The sequence below is a fragment of the Mya arenaria genome, chromosome 1, assembly GCF_026914265.1.
Source record: "Mya arenaria isolate MELC-2E11 chromosome 1, ASM2691426v1".
Classification (NCBI taxonomy): Eukaryota; Metazoa; Mollusca; class Bivalvia; order Myida; family Myidae; genus Mya; species Mya arenaria.
The window spans coordinates 9,967,716-9,988,926 of NC_069122.1; the positions used below are offsets into that span (position 1 = coordinate 9,967,716).

Below are 21,211 nucleotides of genomic sequence, written 5' to 3' on the forward strand. Positions count from 1 at the left end.
TTTTTATCTCAACTATTGAGTACTATTTTGCAATGATTGATGTTTCCGAGTAAGCAGTTTCGGAAAAGACAGTTTTATTTAATCATCCCTCTGATTTATTTCGTTAATTTTTTTTATCATAAAGTAGTCCCGGTCGATATTTTATAATTTGGCTCGGAAAGGGATAAACCAATGTGCTTATCTTATTCTTTCTGAGATTTTTTTTAACCTTCAAGCACGAACAAACCATCAAGCACAAACAAGCCATCGTTGGCGGGGGATATATTTTCACTGAAAATGCTTGTTATGACTTTGTTTGACTAACGGCTTGGGTTAGCTCCCCATTACAACCCGGTTTTTAACTAAGTGAAACCTGGTTATTAGAATGACCTACGGCATGGTTCGGGTTTCGGTAGGGCGGCGTCAAACTTACTTTTGGTTGGTACTAAATAACTTTATTTGTGGTTGGCATCTTGCGACCAAACTTGGTATAAAGGAAGAGTTTATGGAGTCCTTTCATCGGATTGCGTTTGGGGCCCCTAGTTTTTGGACAAGGGCACTTGTGGCCTAGTTCATAGCCATAACCGCGATATCTGCATTTTCAAGCCGCATCTGGGGGTTCACTGACGTAATGTATTCATACGCTGTATTTTGATTGGATTTCCGTTAGCGAATTTGAATAATCAAAGTAGTACCGGAACTGATTACAAAGTAACCATCCAATAAAAATAGTTCTCCTAACAATGCAAGCTAACGATGTTCTTTTAATGAAGCACAAGAAATTCATACGTAGCGAGTGAGTTAATCGGGTTAACTACATGAATATTCTTGCATACGGTCAGATTATATGCAATAAGAATATGAACATATTGGAAAAGTACGCAGCGAAATTTTTCAGTTCAATGCTCTGTATTGATAGACTGGTACCCTCTTTCTCTTTTATCCGAAAAGAAACCAGTATCAGCTAACCACTGTGCCCGTCGTGCATTCGAAATATCTTGTGAATTCATACGTAAGAAATTTGGTTTAAAAAAGTATTGTTATCCTTTGCATACAATGTTGGTATTCCGAAGTCGGTCCCTGTTCTTTTTTTCGACATAATTTGCATGTTTCCGTGATATTTTCTTTTTGATACAAAGTTTTTTAACTAATCAGCGCATGGTACTTAGCACATTTTTAAAAAACAACACGATTTTTGGAATTTATTGTTCAAATACTATTAATGTTTACTAAAAACCATATGCCCCGTACCTGTATAGTACCTGTATAGCTTTATAGTTTTTGAGGAAAAGTAAATCAGGGTACCAGTCTACTTATTGACCTCAAAATTTACTCTGGTCAGAGCGGCCGAATGATTCAGACATACATGTTATGCTACTTCCTGATGCTGATGATGTGAATTTCATACTGTTTTATTGAGGAAATTTATCAATAAAGCCGCCATTGAATGATTACCACCACCAAACGGATTTATTTTCATCTTACTGAAGTACCGTGGGTAGCATTTTTAATTTGACACGTAAATTTTCAAGCAATACAAGTTCGTTTGAAAAAATCATGTGATTTCAATTGTGCAAAATGGAGATAAAAATATCAAATATGCGCATACTTATTTATGAAGTTTCATTCTAAATGAAGCCAAATGTATGAATATGTGCACAGCATCTGTGAATAAGATGATTGTTTACCTATGTGCATAGAATGTCTTGGAGCCACTCTCAGTGTAAGTACATGACATTGTGATAAACCATCGCCATTGATAAAACAATTTTGCATGCTCAATTTTGATTTCCTCTCTTACCACAGGGGCAGGTTGCGTTGTTTTGACATAAAAGTTTTGATAAAGTTATGGCTTCTTAAACAGGATCATGTCAGCAAATATATGGAAATTCAGGGTAAAAAAAACAACAACAAAATGGACAGGGACATGGTGTGTCAAAACAACACAACCTGCCCCTGTGAAATGCACTAGTCAAAAATAAATATCAACATTAAAGTTATGGAAGCTAGAACTAGTGTCCTCGCAATGCCGGGTGATTGCGGTGGTTTTGTCTTCCCTCAAAATATATCAAGGAATTGCTCTTACCTTAGATCCCTTGGGTGCGGTGGGGGGGGGGGTATTCACAGGATTTTACCACCAGTTCGTTCTTGCCGGGCAGGGATTTTACCGGGGATTGGCTGGACCGAAAGTACCTGCTATTCCATGGGGGGTCGTGGTTACAATTGACTGGTGCATACTTTACAAGTTCTTTTTCTGAAGACGCTTTGTGCTCACTTTTTGTTTTCTAGCCAAGAATGAATATCAAAAATCAGTCAAAGATACTGTATGGTGATACATTGTTGTTGATAGATCAATATAAATTTGTGAAATATTTGAGGGAAAGGTACTTGGTTAAATAATTTACAAGTGTAACTTTTGAGTTTTATTTAACAATGCAGTGCCGAATATTGTGGAGATAGAATTGAATTTGTATTAATTAATCAGTTGACTTATGGCGTTTAGAGCACAAAACTAAAATAAAAATTGCACCAGTCAATTGTAACCACGGCTCCCACATCCGGGGGTATAACGGGGATAGCCGGCGAAATGGGCCATGTTTTTACCTTTCAGGTGGCCCCGCAGTGCCAGGTCTTCCCGGAAAAGTGTGGATGGGGCTTAACATAATGTCCCTTGGGTGCGGGGCATTTGGTGGGGACTTTACCATCAGATTATCTCTGCAGGGCTGGGGTTGGCTGGACCGAAAGTAAAATTCCCCGCTATTCCGGGACCGGGGGCATGGTTACAATTGACTGATGCATTAGCTTGTGTATTCAGATAACGTTAAGAATATTTTTTTATTTATATAAGTTATACTTTGCAATCTAAATCAAAGATTTGAAACAAATTTTTTGGTGCCAATCTGGTGTACAGTCCCTTTCATAAACAACAAGTGAAGGCAATGCTGTATTATTTTGAGACAAACAAAAAGAAGACAGCACAAAGTTTAAAAAGTGTGACCAATGTGAGAATACCTTACATAATTTATAAATTTTCATGCGATTCAGACAATTTTAATGCTAGAATTCACAAAAAAATCATTCCCTTGAATTATTCCTGTCATAGTTTAAAGCTGCACTCTCACAGATTTACCGTTTTTACAACTTTTTTTGTCTTGGAAAGAGCAAATTTTTGCGTTAACATCTTCAAACCAATGATATCAGATTGTAGTTTGTCATATTTCCGTTCGAAAATTAATGTTTTATGGCTTAAACCGTTACTAACAGTTTAAGAATAATGCTTAAAACATCGATTTCTTAACTTTAATATAAAAAACTGCCATCTAAATTTTGGTCAGCAGTCTTATATAACTGGTTTCCATGGATTTTCGCAAAAATTGGCTCGTTCCAAGACAAAAAATAAAAAAGTTAAAATGAGAGTGCAGCTCTAAACTCATAATGAAATTTCAATGCACTACATTTGACATAATTTTAAACAGATGAAAAAAAAGTTATTTTTAAAACGCACAATATATCCTTTATGTGACCTTACATTACAATGAAATTATTCAGATCATTATTAAGTGACTTTTCTTGCACTTAAATGTGAACATTATAAAGCTTGGGATTGAACACTAAATGAAACAAGAATGAAATTAAATGAATCACAAAATATCATCAAAATTATACACACAAATGTTCTTTGATATATAAAAAAATGAAACTTTTTAGACTTTCAAAAATTTAACATTTACTATGTACGGTTATATAAAATGATAAATACATTTGTAGGATTTGATATCCTACTAGATGTAACTCGGCTTCGTTCATTTTTCTAAACTTTCTCTCAGTGATGAGGAATAAATTTTATTTACTGCAGTTGTTTTCTAAGTTTATGAAAATAAGAACAATTGAAAAAACTCATTAACTACTGTTGATCAGTGCAGATTGTGGGAGGTCATGATTGATTTCAATGAACCACCAATAAGCCCTGCCAAAATTGGATACTGATTGGTCCGTCAGGTGCTTTTGGTAGGCATGATTAGCATGAATGTTAATTTAATCATCATTTATGAATGTTTACAAAATCATTGAATATTGAAATAACAAGCGAAATGTTAGTTTGAATGATGAAAGCCATGAAATATGTGAAGTATTCAAAAAGAGACCATTTTTTCAGCTTTTGTAAATAATGAGAAAATTGTTAAGTAAATTTTTTATTGTTTATCAGGAAATGTTGAAATCTCATGTTTAGGCCTATAGTGATCATACTTGATTGCTATGTTATTGGCACTTATTGCAATATGTTTTATTCATTGCAATATTTATGTAAAACATTAATTATTATGTTGACTTAAGTTAAGTGTAGATAAGAACTAATGGTATAGGTGATGTGAGAATGATTTCGTAAGTCTTTAAAACCCCTTTTGGTATTGTGAGTTTTTTGCTCCAGTCTTGTTCAGTTTAGCTTTTGAAGATTTTTAAAGTAAATGCAAAACAAGTCCAGCACGCTGCCTAGAAAGACTTTGTCAAACCCTGACCAGATATAATTTCTTGTCTTTTCAAATTACCAACATGGCAATGGTTTTATCATAACATAGGATATTGGTTTTAAAGACCATGTTAGTGTTTTTGTATGTGGAATGAAATATCAAAAATCATGACACTAAATTGAACATAATTTATAGTTCTCATTGATATTACACATAGCCCCAAGTACATGCTGATCTAAGATTTAAGGCTTGGATGGAGTCAGGGCAAGAAAAATGCATATTAATGCATTGTACTTTCCAACGCAAGAACTGTTTGTTTATTAAAGTAAATAAAGCAATCCCCACACCAAGGAACTGCAGTATTGCTTAACCAGCTTAATTGACATTATGAGTTGGAGTTCAAATTGCTGCAATTAAAGGCACATCTAGTTTGTAGAATTATTCAAACTCTGATTTAGCAACCTTAATATAGCTATATGAACTACTTTTGCGAAATGAAAGCTTTTTTTAGATTTACAAGGACGGGTGAAAAGTATTTGCCAAATGTACTGCAACACCTGATACCTGTTGCCGAGGAATCCAACAAATTCTTGGCAATCCAAATGTTACAGTACTATTCAATTTGGAGTGCCTGAAACATCTTCTTTCTGTATGACATATTGGACCAGGAGAATCATGAACCTACAACCTTTTGCATCTATTAAGATAGGGAGCTATCAGGACAGTGACAGATAACAATACAAGAATGGCCAACTGCTGCAATTATTAAGTTAACTAATGCATACAAATTAAGATGGAGAAAATAGTTCTTAATTTTTCCAAACTACTTCCTTAAGCATCTGGTATGTAGTTGTCTTTTACAATGATTGTTCAAAGTTACAATGGCCCTGTGGGTTAGGTATGCTCTGTCCACGAAGTAACAGGTTTTGTTGTTCCTGCGTTTTGATCCAGGAGGTTGTATTTAACTCAAGTAGATTTTTGCAGATTCGGATTTCACAAGGCACAAGCCGAGTAAAATCAAATTTACAAAAAACTACCAGAATCAAATATGACATTCCGCCATATCCGGATCAAAACGCAGTACTAATAACCATTTTATTATATACATTACTGATTAGATCACTTAGAAGCCACATCTTTGCATAATAAATTTCATTTTAAGGATGCACTCATTGGTTTAATGATGTCAATTTAATATTGCGCAACATACTTGTTATGACGTGACGTCACAAGAGTGGTATATGGCCGTATTGCACTGGAGCTGAATATGGGTTAAAGTATTTTGTGATATGTATTGCATGTGGATTGATGATGGGTATATAATAAAGAATAAAATTATGTTTGGTATTCCATTCTCACTAGCAGTGTGATGAACTGCTGACACCATGTTATGAAATTTGATGATCAAAGTATTTAAAAGACATTTCAATATTTCATACTTTAAAAACGATATTCATCTCATCTTAGTCTACTCAACTTGCTTTGCTATGTACAAAAGTCTGCAGCAGTAATATGAATAGCATTAGACAGAAGGCAGTGCCTAATATGTATCAACAGCACTAAGTTATCATGGTAACATGTTATATGAATTGAATACCAAGCACAACTTAAGAGGGAGAAAATTATTCTTCTCTTTATAAATAAAAACTACTTCCTAATAGCATTGTGTATGCAGTCTGACATAGGTGTACAATGTAGATGTTTTTACAAAGATTGTTCAAAGTATGGCACTGTGGTTTAAAGCTCCCCTGAAAAAGAGGTGACAGGTTTTCTATATAGTATATAATTACATCATTGAACATCTTCTCTGAAACTGCAAATAACAGACCTTTGATATAAAAGGATTTCATCAAATTAAAGAAGTATGTGTGCCCCCACCACCCTACCCCCCTCACTTTACACACACTTAGCTAGATTTTTCAAATTTCCTTTGCAGCTTGCAAGCAGTTTCAGTCAAAAGTTTAAGCTAGCCCATTAAACAGTGACCCCTTGTGATGTGAGCCGATTTTTTCAATGCTTAGAATATGGTTGTAAACATTCCCCTGAATGAAGCCCTAGTCCATCAGTGCTTTCAGTACTTTGATTATATTTTTGATTATAATTACTTCCTGCAAGTTCGGTAACAAAGAGTTAACTATTTATAATATAAGAGTTTTCAGATGCATTAACGTGGAAAAGATTGGTCCAAAAACATGACCGAGTCCCTTTAATAATCAGCGGCGGATCCAGGACTTTCTAAATGGGGGGGGGGCACAACTTATTATAAACATATCAAACTTATCATATAAAGACATGGAATTAACATTTGTCTTCACTGTCAATAATGTTTGGCAGATAAATTGAATTAAAAAGATATCATTTACTGAGATAAACCTTTCAAAAAACATCAAAGATATCTAGCTGTTTTGGGGAATCGAACCAGTCTGAGTCGTTAACCACTCGTCCACCTGAGACACATATATTTATGCTTTAAAATTAGTGCTATATTAACCTAATTACTGTAGTATATTGATTGCACTCAACGATACTGTAGGTACTTCGGATGTCATTGTTATAAATTTAAGTTAACTGAAGTAAAAACAACCGTTGACAACAAATTCCAAAAAGGGTTTCAAATAAATTATTAAGTATCAATTTACACAGGCTCTAGCATAATTCAGAGAACTAGACTATAATAAAAGCCGAAATGGAAAGTTTCAAAGCAGCAATGTTTTGAATTTAAACTTTTGTTAAATGCACGTCATGCACACACACATATCTTGCTGGCACACAATGACATTATTAAAAACACTGACGAACATATAATGGCACATGTTAACAGTTTAAAACAACTTATATTAAAAAAAATAATTCTGGTATTTGATATGTTCTGAAAACAATAAACTAACGCGTATAACTGCAGCCATATTTGTCTACTTTTTATCAGCTGTTTTTTTTTTTGAACATGCGGCGCCGATTATTCATTATCGAATGTTCGGGCCCCGATGTCATTTTCAAGAGACTTTTTCGTGTCGTATACTATATTATACTCGATAATCAGGTTTAACTGTTTATTCGCCCAAATGCTTGTATAAGGTTTAAATTGTCACAAAACAACTTATTTGTAAAATTAAATCAATAAAGATGTGCCCCCCCCCAAAAAAAAAAAAAAAGAAGAAAAAAATTGTTTGTCGGCCCGCTGGGGGGCCTCTGTGTCCCCCGGTAAACCCGCCACTGATAATGGCCATTCATTAGGGATAATTATCGTAACCGCATCGTAACAATGGACGATGAGCGACCTGAGTGCAAAATAGTTAAAAGTGACAGATACCACACCTTTGACCAGAGTCAACGCAAGTACTCAAACTTTAATCGATCCAATCGGAATTACAAACAATATAACTGTTCTTGATTGAGGTGTTTTTAAAACAAATCCGGATGTAAGTGATCATTATGGCACCTACATATCTACAAAAATTACTTTACCACATTCATTGCCTTATAAGAGGAAATATGGAGATATAATAGAGCGAATTTTGATAAATTGAACGAATTAACCAGAATTACGGATAGGTCATTTATCAAAAACGAAAATATTGACAACTCGTGTTATATCATTTCACAGAAACATAATGAACTTTGCACAAAATGCATACCATTCGAATTTGTAACTATAAGACCAATGATAAACCATGGTACAACACAGACATCCGACGTACAAGTCGCCAACGTGATAGACATAAACAAAAAGCAATACGTTCCGGTAAACAATCTGATTGGCAAACCTATAAGCAATTTAGGTATAAAGTTGATAATTTGAAAAAATATGACAAGGAAACGTTTTATGGTAGCCTTGAAACATCTCTTAAATGATTTAAGCACAATTGATCCTAAAAAGTATTGGAAAACTGTGAAACTTTTAGTAAAGAACAACTCTCAGCATACAAATCCCATTCCTCCTCTGAAAACAACGATAATGTTGCTACTTCTTATGAAAAAAAAATCGCTTGACGACTACTTCGTGTCAATATCAAACGCTGACGATTCAAATGTCACTGTCCCCTTGTACACTTTTAAAACACAGTCACGGTAATCTAACTTTGCAATTACAGAACAGGATGTAACTGATGTTTTAGAAAACTTAAATGTTAATAAAGCCCAGACGGAATTAGCCACAAAATGATGAAAGCAACATCAACATATGCTACCCCCTGTGTGTATAATTCAACAAGTCTTTGATAGAAATAAAATATCCATTGCATTGTAAAAGTATTGGAAAACAGCCAATGTCATGCCCCTTTTTAAAAAGGGTGTACCGGAATCTTCAAATTATAGACCGATCTCCTTAATAAGCTGTGTTGGGAAAGTCATGAAAAGAATTATGTTTAAAAATATTTATAATCATCTTCATGCTAATGACCTAATAAGCAATCTGGGTATTTTTTGCCAGGCACGTCTCAACACGAGCTCGTATCAGCTGGTAGATTTGTAAAGCATTTGATGATAAAGTATCAACATGTTTTGTGTTTTGCGACATATCCAAGGCATTTGATAGAGTTTGATACCAAGGTATTATTTTTAAACTAAAACAATATGGTATCAGTGGAAATTTATTGGATTTGTTAACAGATTACTTCAAAGGCCGAAGTCAAAAGGTTTTTGTAAAATCATCTTTTTCAGAATCAAAATTACTGAGAGGTGGTGTCCCCCAAGGATCCGTGTTAGATCCTCTACTTTTTCTTATCTATGTAAATGACATAGCAGATTCTCTACTAAGCATAACTTGTCTTCGCAGACGACAGTTCTTTAGCTGTTTCTCCCGTGACGTAAATATGATAGAAGACACAATAAATCATGATATAAATTGTATCCTAAACAATGGCTAGTCAACTTTAATCCCGCTAAAACAGAGGCAATGTTTCTGACCTATTGTCCAAGAAATAGTCCAACACTTGTTTTTGATAACACTTTTGTTCAACTTGTTGATCACCACGAGAACCTTGGTTTGACACTCAGTAAGGATGGGTCTTGACACCAACATATTACTAATATCATCGCAACAGCGTCAAGAATTCTTGGTACTATGCAATTGATGAAATTTAAACTACACAGAAAAAACACTTAACCACATATATTTGTCATATCTTCGTCCGCATCTAGAATACGGATCACTACATAGGGATAATTGTACCCAATATGAAAAGAAACGCTAGATACAATTCAATATGAAGCTGCTCGAATAGTTACCGGTCTCACACGATCCGTATCAATAAACAATCTACTCAAAGAAATTCGCTGGGTGTCCCTAACGAATAGAAAAACAATCCAAAAGCTGACATTAGTATATAAACACAAAAACATCATCTTACCATCTTACCTAGAACAACTATTTCTTCCAAGCGTGCAAACTTTTAGTAACAACACGTACAGTTTACGGAAAGTTTTCAAACGTTACCTAGAAGAACTCAAATTTATGCCGGTCTTTACTTCCATCCGCATTGAGGATGAGGAACGATCTTGACACCTCCGTTAAAGATGCAGTATCATTGCCCGCGTTAAAAGGTAAAATGAAATCTATATATTCTGTTCCCAAAGTCCCCTCATTTTATAAAGAAGGCAACGGATCCGCTTCAGTTAATCATGCCCGAATGCGTAATAATTGCAGCAACTTAATTTCTGATCCTTACAATAATCACATCGCAATTTCCCATAACTGTGTCTGTGGTACAGAAATTGAAGATGCCGAACACTTCCTTTTCAAATGTAGTCGGTTACTGCACAACGGCGTCAATTATCCCTTCAAACTAGGCAATATCACCCACTGAATACCAATAAAATACTACACGGCTACAGTACTCTGAATGACGAACAGAATACATACATTTTCCAAAGAGTGCAAACATATATTGTTGCTACTAAAAAATTTAAAATAAATAAAGTTCAGTAGCCTGCCTATCATTATATTTGTCGTATTAGCCCACAGGGACTAGGCGACAGCAGATTCGTTTACAGATTATTTTTATTACTCCGGGAGTACTTTCGGTCTCACAGGATGCTCACGGGCCAGCCATCCTTTCTCCGGATGCTGTCATGGACTATTTGAGGCGAATCGACAACAAATTAAACACTGTAAACAAACGTTTAGATGCCCTGGATACCCTTGAAAAAAAGGTCAGTAATTTTGAAATCGAGATGAAAAAATGTGGACTTATGTGCATGACCAAAATAAAAGGGTGGACTCTAAAAATATTGCCGTTGAGGACCGTGTAAACGCGCTGGAATATAACCTAGCAACAACACAAAATGAGTTTGATCAAGTTCGTAATGATGAGATAAAAACCAGAGACGAACTCATTTATATAAAATCGCAATCGACGCGTAACAACTTGGTGTTTGGCAACATTCCGGAAGTACGGGCTGAATCTTGGGCCGAGAGTGAAACCAAACTGCGCGATTTCATAGTAAACAAACTGAAAATTGCACAGAACATTGTTGATGACATACAATTTGAGCGCGCGCACAGAATGGGCGATTTCTACCCGAACAGCAGGTACCCCCGGAAGTTGGTGGCCAAGTTCTTTAGCTTTAAGGACCGCGAGATCGTGCGACGTCAACGCGAAATCTGCATGACACAGAATATTTCTTGCATGAGCAATTCCCCCCTGAGATTTCCGCCCGTCGTCGTGCGCATATGCCAGCACTGAAGGCCGCCAAACGCCAGGGTAAACGTGCATGGCTTTCCTACGATAGACTTTATATTGATGGCAATCCAGTTTACACCGACCAGCAACGTGGTGGGTCAGTGGGCGCCGGCACTGGAAGTAGGACTGGTAACGCTAGAGCTACTGCCACGGAGACGACGGCCCACGAGACGGACGGACGGAGGGCCTCCCCGGCAACGGACGGTGCGACAGGCGGGTCGGCGTAGCGGCATGAAGAGGCTAGGCTATCCATTATTTCATGGAACGTTAATGGTCTTAGCAACAAATTGTGCGACCAAGATTTTGTTGATATGATTTGCAAAAGTGATATAATTTTCTTATATGAAATTTGGGGTAATAAGCAATCAAAATTTGAAATTAAAAGGTATAAATGCTACAATTTTTTCCGTAAATTTCAGAACCGTCGGTCAAAAAGGAATTGTGGGGGTGTTGTTGTCTATATTCGAAATAACATTTATAAAGGGGTAACTGTTGTCAGAAATCATCACGATACAATAATATGGTTAAAATTAAAGAGACAGTATTTTGGCCTACAAAATGACATTTATTTAGCAGGAGTGTATATTTGGGTTGAAAATTCGCCAGCTTATAATTTAATTAATAAAGATTTATATGACATAATACATTATGATGTGCATTACCTTCAAAGTAAAGGGCATGTACTGTTATGTGGTGACTGGAATTCGAGGGTCGGAAATGGGAGTAAAAAGGATTATATCGAATGTGACAGAATTGTTGATAATTTAGACTGTGATGAATACTGTCCGGATTTACCTATTTTTCGTTATTCAAAAGATCATGTTTGCAACAATTTCGGAATAAAATTGCTTGATCTTTGTAAGTCGACATCATTACGTATTGCAAATGGTAGATTGGGTAATGACTATGGATTAGGGGATTATACTTATTTGTGCACAAATGGTTCGAGTGTTATTGACTATCTTTTGATAGGTGACCAGTATTTTGACATCGCACACAATTTTACTGTTTGTCAATTCAATGAATGGTCTGACCAAGCACTTATAATGTTTTGTATACCCACACAAATGTATAATCATGTTGTTAATACTGAATATGTTCGAACTAGTATAAAGTGGAATAATGATTTGCACGCCGAATATAGGCGAAATATAATTGCAAAATTACCTGCATTCAACTCTATAATCCATGATAATTTGTTAAACAGTAAAGATGCTATCAATGCATGTTTAAGTAAATTTACCGAAGTTATTGTTAATGTAACGGACCCATTATTTTGTAAAAGTAAAGTCTGCTCTGAAATAATTTATAGTGAACATAATTTTAGTAAAAAGGCAAAGTGGTTTGATGACCGGTAGAAATACCAAATATATTTATCTGAAGTCATTAGGGAAATTTAATGCATGTAACAGTGATAGCAATAGACAAGATTTGTGTGTTAATAAAATTGCATACAAACGTTTGATTAGAATCAAACGCCGTCGATATGAACTAAATAAAATGAGAAGTATTGAACGTCTTCGGCATCAAAAGCCAAAAGACTTTTGGAACCATTTTAGTAAAAAGAAGTCTGTTAATAATGATATTTCTGTTGAACAATTTTATGAATATTTTTCTAATTTGAATGATAATATGCGTAACGCAGATAATGTAAATGCTGAAGATTTTTGTAATAACCATAACTTTGATGACGATGATTGTTGTTTTGAAGAATTAGATTTTCCAATCACTGTACGGGAAATTGAAACTATCGTAACACAATTAAAGAAAAATAAAGCCTTTGCAAGTGACAAGCTGATTAATGAATATTGTATTGCATCGTGTGATATTTTGGCTTCCCATTTAGTTGATATTTTAACGGTATTTTGAATACCGGTTATTTTCCCGATCAATGGATGGAAGGTATAATTATACCACTTTTTAAGAAAAATGACCCCAGTGATGTGAATAATTATCGGGGTATAACTCTTGTAAGTTGCTTTTCAAAGATTGTTACTGGTATTATAAATAAACGAGTCTCAGATTGGGCCGAAAATAATGGTGTTATAAGTGACGAACAATTTGGTTTTAGGAAGGGACGGTCCACTTTGGACGCTATTTTTGTACTCAATGCTGTTGTTAATAAGTGTCTAAACTACAATAAAAGATTAGCATGTGCATTTATAGATTTTAAAAAGGCCTTTGATAGTATTTATAGAAATGGTCTATGGCTAAAATTATACACGTTAGGAATTCGTGGAAAAGTATTACGTATTGTTAAAAATATGTATGCAAAGGTCAAAGTGCGTGTTAGATGTTGTTCTTCATATTCGGATTTTTTCGAATGCTCTGTTGGTTGAAAACAAGGCGAAGTTATATCCCCTTTGCTGTTTTCTTTGTTTCTAGAAGATTTAGAGATGTTTTTGCAAGATGATATCAATAGTGGTATTACAATAGATGATATATTATTTATATTAATGCCATTTGCTGATGATATGGTTATACTTGGCAAAAATGTTGAAGAATTACAAAAAAGTCTCAATCTTTTATATGAATACTGCGAAACATGGGGACTAGAAGTTAACCCTGATAAAAGTAAAGTCATTGTGTTTAGAAAAAGAGGCAGTGTTAAAGTTACTGAGAACTGGCTATATGGAGATAAACCTTTAGAAGTTGTAGATAATTTTAATTACTTAGGCACTGTATTCAACTACACCGGAAGTTTCGTTCTAAATCAAAGCACTTTAGCTGGTAAAGGTCTAAAGGCATTAAATGCTTTGTTAGTGAATGTCAAACCTTTTATACTTAAGCCAAGTACCATTTGTCAATTATTCGATTCTTTTCGATTGTTTCAATATTAAATTATGGATGTGAGGTATGGGGGTTTAGTAAAAATAAGGAAATAGAACGTATACATTTGAAATTCTGCAAAACAATATTGCATGCTAAAATCTCAACTTGTACAGCAGCTGTGTATGGCGAGTTAGGTAGATACCCCTTGTATATTAATAGATATGTTAGAATTATCAAGTTTTGGTGTAAAATATTAGAAAGTAATAATATTATTGTACAGCGTTTATATGAAAGTATGTTGGTTGATGTTGCAAGAGGTAAAAGTAATTGGGCGTCAAATGTAAAGACTTTATTAGATAATGCAGGTTTTACGGATATTTGGTATCACCCAAATGGCACGAATGTAAAATATTTCCATGTATTATATAAACAAAGATTGTTAGACCAGTTCAAACAAACATGGTTTAACTCTGTACATATTAGCCCTGTTTTATTTATGTATAGAGAATTAAAACCTATATTTGAATTTTCAGTTTATTTGGACAATGTACCGAAAACTTACCGCATTGCTTTTACAAAATTAAGGTTATCTTCACACCCTTTACGTATTGAAACTGGCCGATACGGCAATGATAGAATAAATCATGAGCAACGGTATTGTATAATATGTGGTTCTGGTGATTTGGAAGATGAGTATCATTTTGTCTGTATTTTCTAAAACATATGAAAATATTCGGAAAAAGTATCTTTCGAAAACCTACTATGTAAAACCAAGTGTTGTCAAATTCATTGAACTTTTACAAACAGTTAATACTACGGTTGTGTAAATTTATTCATGAAGCATTTGTTATACGTTCTAATATTGTTAACATTGTAGTGCAATAATAGAAATGGATTTAAATTGTTCTTTGTTGGATGAATAACGTAGCAGTCCAACCTCTTTTGATATCGTTATTTAAGCATACATATGTGTAATAATTTTCTCTTTCATCTATATATTTAATATGCAATTTATTGATTAGAAATGGTTATGTCACGTGATATATAATGTAAATTTAACTTATCATGTAACAAGAAACAGTATGTTTACGTTACTTAATAAATATGTTTGAATCCTTGAAATCTAACGTTGTTATAACTTATGGCCTAACTCAATTGTATAATTATAGTGTTTGTCGAAATGATTTATATGACGGGCGTATATTATATACAATAAAATACGATTAAACTAACACAGCATTGTCATGTGTGTTTTTTGTTTAAAAATATTCAGGAAAATGTGGGAAAGTCTTTGGACTTTTCTACATATCGATTTAGACCAGGGAAAACCAGCCTGTTTTGCATGCGCATGGCTACACGCACTTCATTTTGGTGTATGTTTTTAGATGAACATTATTTTTTTCACACACACACACACGCACGCACGCACGCACGCACACACGAACGCACGCACACACACACACACACACACACACACACACACACACACACACACTCATTCATACTTGTTTCCAGGTTGTGAATGGCACATATTTGATGCTATGCAGGTTAAATGATAAACAGTCATCCCTTATTAGTGTCGAAGCAGCCTGTCAACATTTTATTTTTAACACTGGAGGCTATGGGAACTTGAATTACTGCAGCTTTTTGTATAAAACTTGGATAAATTGTCATCCGGTAATATTTCGGTTAGTTGGATTATGAGAGAAATCCACGGAGAATATCTGCACGACGATTATAAAAACATCATAATAATTTACAACCGCTGAAGAAACTTTCGAAATCAGAAAACTCTTTCAAATAATACAAATGTTATTTTAAATACTTTTGCTTATGGTGCTTTTGCTTATTTTGCAACAACTCCTTAACCACCGTCAATATCATTTGCTATAACTTAAAGTAATTTGTGGGCTGGGTTGTTTAACCTTTGTTTCTTAAATCTAGTTCAAAAATGGACCATTTTAATATTTGAATTGGTTAATAGTAATTATCGGATAAATATTGACCAATTAATGACTTTTTCGGCTAACTGTGACCAAACCGAAGAGTTAACCAATTTTATACAATTGGCTGCTGGTCTCTATCCGTGATTGTAATAGGTTTTAGTACGTCGCACGAATCCATCGTCAACATTGTTCTCGTTAACACCTGGATGATATTCATTTTCTTGATAATACTGGTGTCTCTATCTAGATTTCGTTCGATGATCTGGAACGTCTGATATATGTATACAACGCTGTTTGTAAAAATCTACTCAAAAACAAAAACTTTGTTTTAAGATATTATGCTAGACATTTTTTAAAATGCTTCTTAGCTTTTTTGATGACATGCACCACGTTAGCATAATTCATACTTAATTATATAACTCCTCTCAGAGTAATGTTTATAATGATACAACTTATCTCAAAAACCATATCAATGTTTTTGTTTTGTTTTTCTCTATATTTCAGGTGGTGTCAATATTGCATCGGCTGGAAAATACGTCTCGAAAAAGAAAAGGTAACGAAAAGTCGTTTTAATTTTGTAAGATGCCAGTCATGGATGTGGGCAAATTCGTTCCACGATATCATCGATGTGTTTGTTCCATCAAACTGGAAAACAACACCAGAAATAACAGATGTTTCATGCGCTTGCAACCTCTGGAAGAATTGTAAAGTTTTTAAGTTAAATGACAACACAGTGTCTAGAATTCAGGATTTAAGAAACAAAATATATCACGATTGTAGCAGAACAATGGAAGTTTCTTTGGATTTAAAAAGTGAAGTATTTGACGCGGCTTTTGATCTCATTTATGATGCTGATGTACAACCATTTTTGGATAAAGCAGCATGCAAAAAGAAACTTGAAGAACTTCAAAACGGAAACACAGCCTTTCAGGATGTAATACAACATTTTAAAGAGGAGATGAATGTCTTAAGCAAAACTCAGCTTGAATTGGTCGCAAATGACAATAACATCATACAAAAAATAGAACATATAGAATGGGAAAAAAACATTAAGGTTACGAAAGTATATAAGTTTTTTTCAAAACTACAGAAATATGCACGGGAAACGTTGACACTAATAAAAAGCAATCCTATGTCCGTTACTACTTTCATCCTTATTTGTGCACTTTTGATGGCAGTAAACAAATTGTATTTCCAAGAACAAGACCAAAGTCATATGGAGTCAAAGCGTAAGTTAATGTCATATGAATGACATATTTTATACAAATTACACCTATATGTGTCTTTTCAATAACACGATTGTTTCGTTTTTTATTAGCCTTGTTCAAATCGTTTATCAAGCATATTTACCAATACATTGTTGCATTTACACGCACCTGAAACAGCCGATATAATTAATTGAGACAAGAATAAAACTTGTTTGCGCGTATTTTATTCGTAAGTTTAAAACAACCAAATAAACGTGTTTAATTGCCTTTGACGCATAGCACTTGGACTATATTGAAAAAAAACATAAGCATTACCTACTTACGTATTCGGAAACGACATTCAATATGTAAAAACAGTAGCTCTGGTGTGACTAAATTGTCTAAAAGTTTTTGCTCATCTATTTCTAAATTGTTCAGAATATCCAGAAGTTCATAACATCAATTGTACTGTGAAATTAACGAATGCGTATTTTTTAATTTCAATGTGAAAACATATATTTTTCAAATTTCAGAATGCGTACCAGAGCAGTATTCTTATCCCTTCCCACAAGATTTGCCATTGGTTGGTTACCTCAAACAACACACAGATTTGATTGGACGTGAATGGCTTTTTACAGAGATGGAGAGTGATATTTTATCTCTTGAACATAAGAGGGGCGTTTTCGTTAGTGCTGAGCTAGGGTATGGTAAATCTGCAATTATTTCACATCTATTATGTGCGGGAGAGGGTACAAAGGGTTTTGTTCTCAATAGGAAAGTCGTTGCCTTTCATGTTTGTAAATTCAACGTTGAAAGCACAAGAAACCCATATAGATTTATCAAAAGACTAGTTGGATCTTTTGCAACGAATAATCCAGAGTATGGAACGAAACTTGCATTTTTGCCAAGCACCTCCTTAATATTCAACGAAGATAAGTGCACTGTTGAAATAGAAGCCTGTTTTGATCAGGCAATTACCCACCCATTAAATGAAATTGGGGGGAAACTAGAAACACAGATTGTTGTTATTGATGCCCTCGACGAATGCTATGAAAAAGAACGAAACCTTATTTTAGAAATTACTCAGACAAGAATACGACTTTTGCCAAAGTGGGTGAAATTTATAATCACCTCCAGAAATTTTACAGTACCGCCTGCTTTTCATCGTTATCTCAAATTATATTTTTTGAATTACACTGATGAAAGAAATATAAATGATATTGAAAGATATCTGAGGTATCATGAGGTCAATGTGAATGTGTCAAAGCACATCAAAGAGGGGGATAGCAGTTTTTTATATGTCGTACATGCGTTGCGGTTTTTGGCTGAAACCAACCAAACTAGAATTGATAAGATACCTCTTTCTCTAGAAGATATATATGAAATGAATTTCGAACGACAATTTGGACAGAGCGGTTTTCAGGAGGTCAAACCAATATTCGAATTAGTCTGCGCTTCCGTTACCTCACTTCAATTGACGGACGTATTTGAGATTTTAGAGTTTAATAATGTTTCGGATAAGAACACACTTAACGAGCGATACAGGAAACTGACGTTCTTTTTTTGGGAAATTGAAGGCAAGGTAAATTTCATTCATCAGTCGTTATACAAGTGGCTTATAAGTGTTGAGAACAGTTTCTACAAGATTTCACTCCAGTCTGGGCATATGATGATGGCAAGATTCTTAATGAATGCTACACGAAGTAAAACCATAAACGACAGCATGGTCAACCTAGCAATTCATACTGCTGCTTCTGGTGACAAACTCCTAGAAACGCTGTTCAAATCTATGAAATTCACTGAGAAATATCCCCTTCATGACCTCATATTAAAAACATCATCAGTTGAAGCTCTAAGGCTTGTACATTATCACGTAAACGAAACAGACTCCCTCGATGAAATGTTAACGACGCCTGCATACAAAGCATCATCAAAAGGTCATACAGCACAGCTAAAATATCTTTTTGAGAATGGAGCTGACCTTGATTTTTTTCAACCAGTACAGGCATTTTGTCAACTGGGCTTTATGAAGACGCAAGAAAGTATTAACTTCTATCAAAACGCAAACATTTCTGGATATGGGCTGCTTCACATTGCAACGTATTATGAGCGACAAGGAACAATTAGATTTCTTATTGACAACATCAGTAACAAAACGTTGAATAAAAGGTCAATTTTTGGACAGACAGCAATTGACATAGCATGTGAAAAGGGGAATTTTGAAAGTTTTGTTCAACTGTTCAATGCTAGGTCTTCCTTGACAGGATGTATGCATTACGCAGCCAGAGGAAATAATTTAGAGATCGTACAGTTTTTGGTTGCAAGGGGAATGAATCCCTTTTGTGTTGGAGACAGAGTGTCCGTTAATGCACTTGCGCAAATAAAGGACGTATCACAATGTGTACCAAACTTTGAATTTGGATCAGAGAAATACAATGTCCTGGATTTCTGGTGGAAGGTGTTGAAAAATAATCCATTACATGTGGCCATTCAAGTAAGAGCAAATGATGTCGCGAAATACCTAATTGATAATTTCCCCGCCTTAATATACTGCAAAAACGCCGTAGGGTTCACGCCTTTCTTGTTAGCAATTAAGTCAAACAACACGGAAATATTTTCGATCCTTGCAAGACAAGCCTCTGAGGACAAATGTGGAAACATGACTGGCCATATTGATACCATATTTCAGTCGAATGAAAATATTCCATTGTGCCCGACGGGTGGTAATTTTGCCCATGTTACTGCTTCACACGATTCCTTTGAATTTCTTCAACACGCTGTCAAAACATTCTCAACGTCTGACCAATGGGTTACTTTAGACTACAAAGGTTTATATCCGGTCCACTACGCTATCATTTATGATAATGCTATATTTGTTAATTTCCACATACAACATTTAGACAAAAAATATAGTTTATCAACGAGGACATCAAATGGGTCTAGCGTGTTGCACCTAGCTGCTCTTCACAAGTCATTCTTATGTATTAATGTGTTAAAGGATTATTTTAAAAATGAACATGGTTTCAAAGACAATTCTGGCCGGAATCCCATTCATTACCTTTTCCATCAACGAAATGAAAATATAACCCACCATAACAGTTATCTTGTGGCCTACATATTTAATAATTTAAGGTTATTTTTTTCATTGAATGCAACTGACAACTTTGGAAGAAACTTTGTACATTATGCCTCACTAAACGGTTACTTGCGAGTTCTTCCTTTAATACAATCACATATAGATGAGCAGGTTATTTTAACCCTTTTTCTTGGTCGGGATCACCAAAACTTAACACCAATAGAATATTTAATGACCAATATTTCTGATTCCAACGCGCCTTATGTTTACTTATTTACAGGATTATTTGAAGAATTTTCGGATCATTCAGTTCAACCAGTTTATAAAAAACATGTCATTTCAGATGTTTGGGAAATCGACCTTTTTTTCTATTTGCACACAACGACTCTTTCCTAATTAACATTATTTTTAAGCATTTAAGCAAGTTTTTGGATGTATTGGTGTGCAAATCCCCACGAACTCTAGACAATTTGTATCGGAATAACTGGCAAAGGTTTCTATCTAGTTCGTTGGAGCTAGCAATAACTAAATGCATTACCAAATCGAAGGGCGACAAAAGTAAGTCGAATATGATTCAAGAAAATTTAATATTGATGGAAACAACAGCTTTTAACGCGAGCATTCTCTCTGGTTGCGGAAAGCCATTGGAACAATCGCCTTTAAACATGTTACTCCTTTGGCATAGAGTTACAGACACAAATATGATAGATTTTTTCATCAAATTTCCATATAAAGATTGCGAGGACAGCAGAGGTTTAACGATGATGAATTATGCACTTCTGGGTGGTAACGTAGAATTAGCAACACTTTTAATACCTGAATTTAATTTCCTAAATCATTCAGTTCCTCACAGACGTCGTCGTGTTTTTGAACTTTTACATATGTCGCAATACCCAAGAGACGAACCCTTTTATCATTGTTCTTGTGAGGAAGAAATTATTATGCGCACGGATGTTTTTTTGAAGGAATTTTTATCCAACAACATTATTTATCTTAATGAAACGGACTTTTGCCAAGCGAACAGACACCAACTGTCCCTTGTCCATGTTTTTGCAATTAATAACATGTCTTTATCACTTGAATTTTTGACGGAAATATTTGG

At 34.7% G+C, this 21,211-nt stretch overlaps 1 protein-coding gene across 1 annotated transcript in view; it reads left to right on the forward strand.

Moving 5' to 3' along the window:
* Positions 1-20,505, forward strand: part of LOC128214035 (uncharacterized) — a 28,098-nt gene extending 7,593 nt beyond the window's left edge. The window contains exons 2-3 of the mRNA XM_052920302.1: positions 16,351-17,075; positions 17,567-20,505. Of these exons, the coding sequence (XP_052776262.1) occupies positions 16,351-17,075; positions 17,567-20,505 (3,664 nt within the window). The remainder of the gene's footprint in view (positions 1-16,350; positions 17,076-17,566) is intronic.
* The last annotated feature ends 706 nt before the right edge of the window (positions 20,506-21,211 follow it).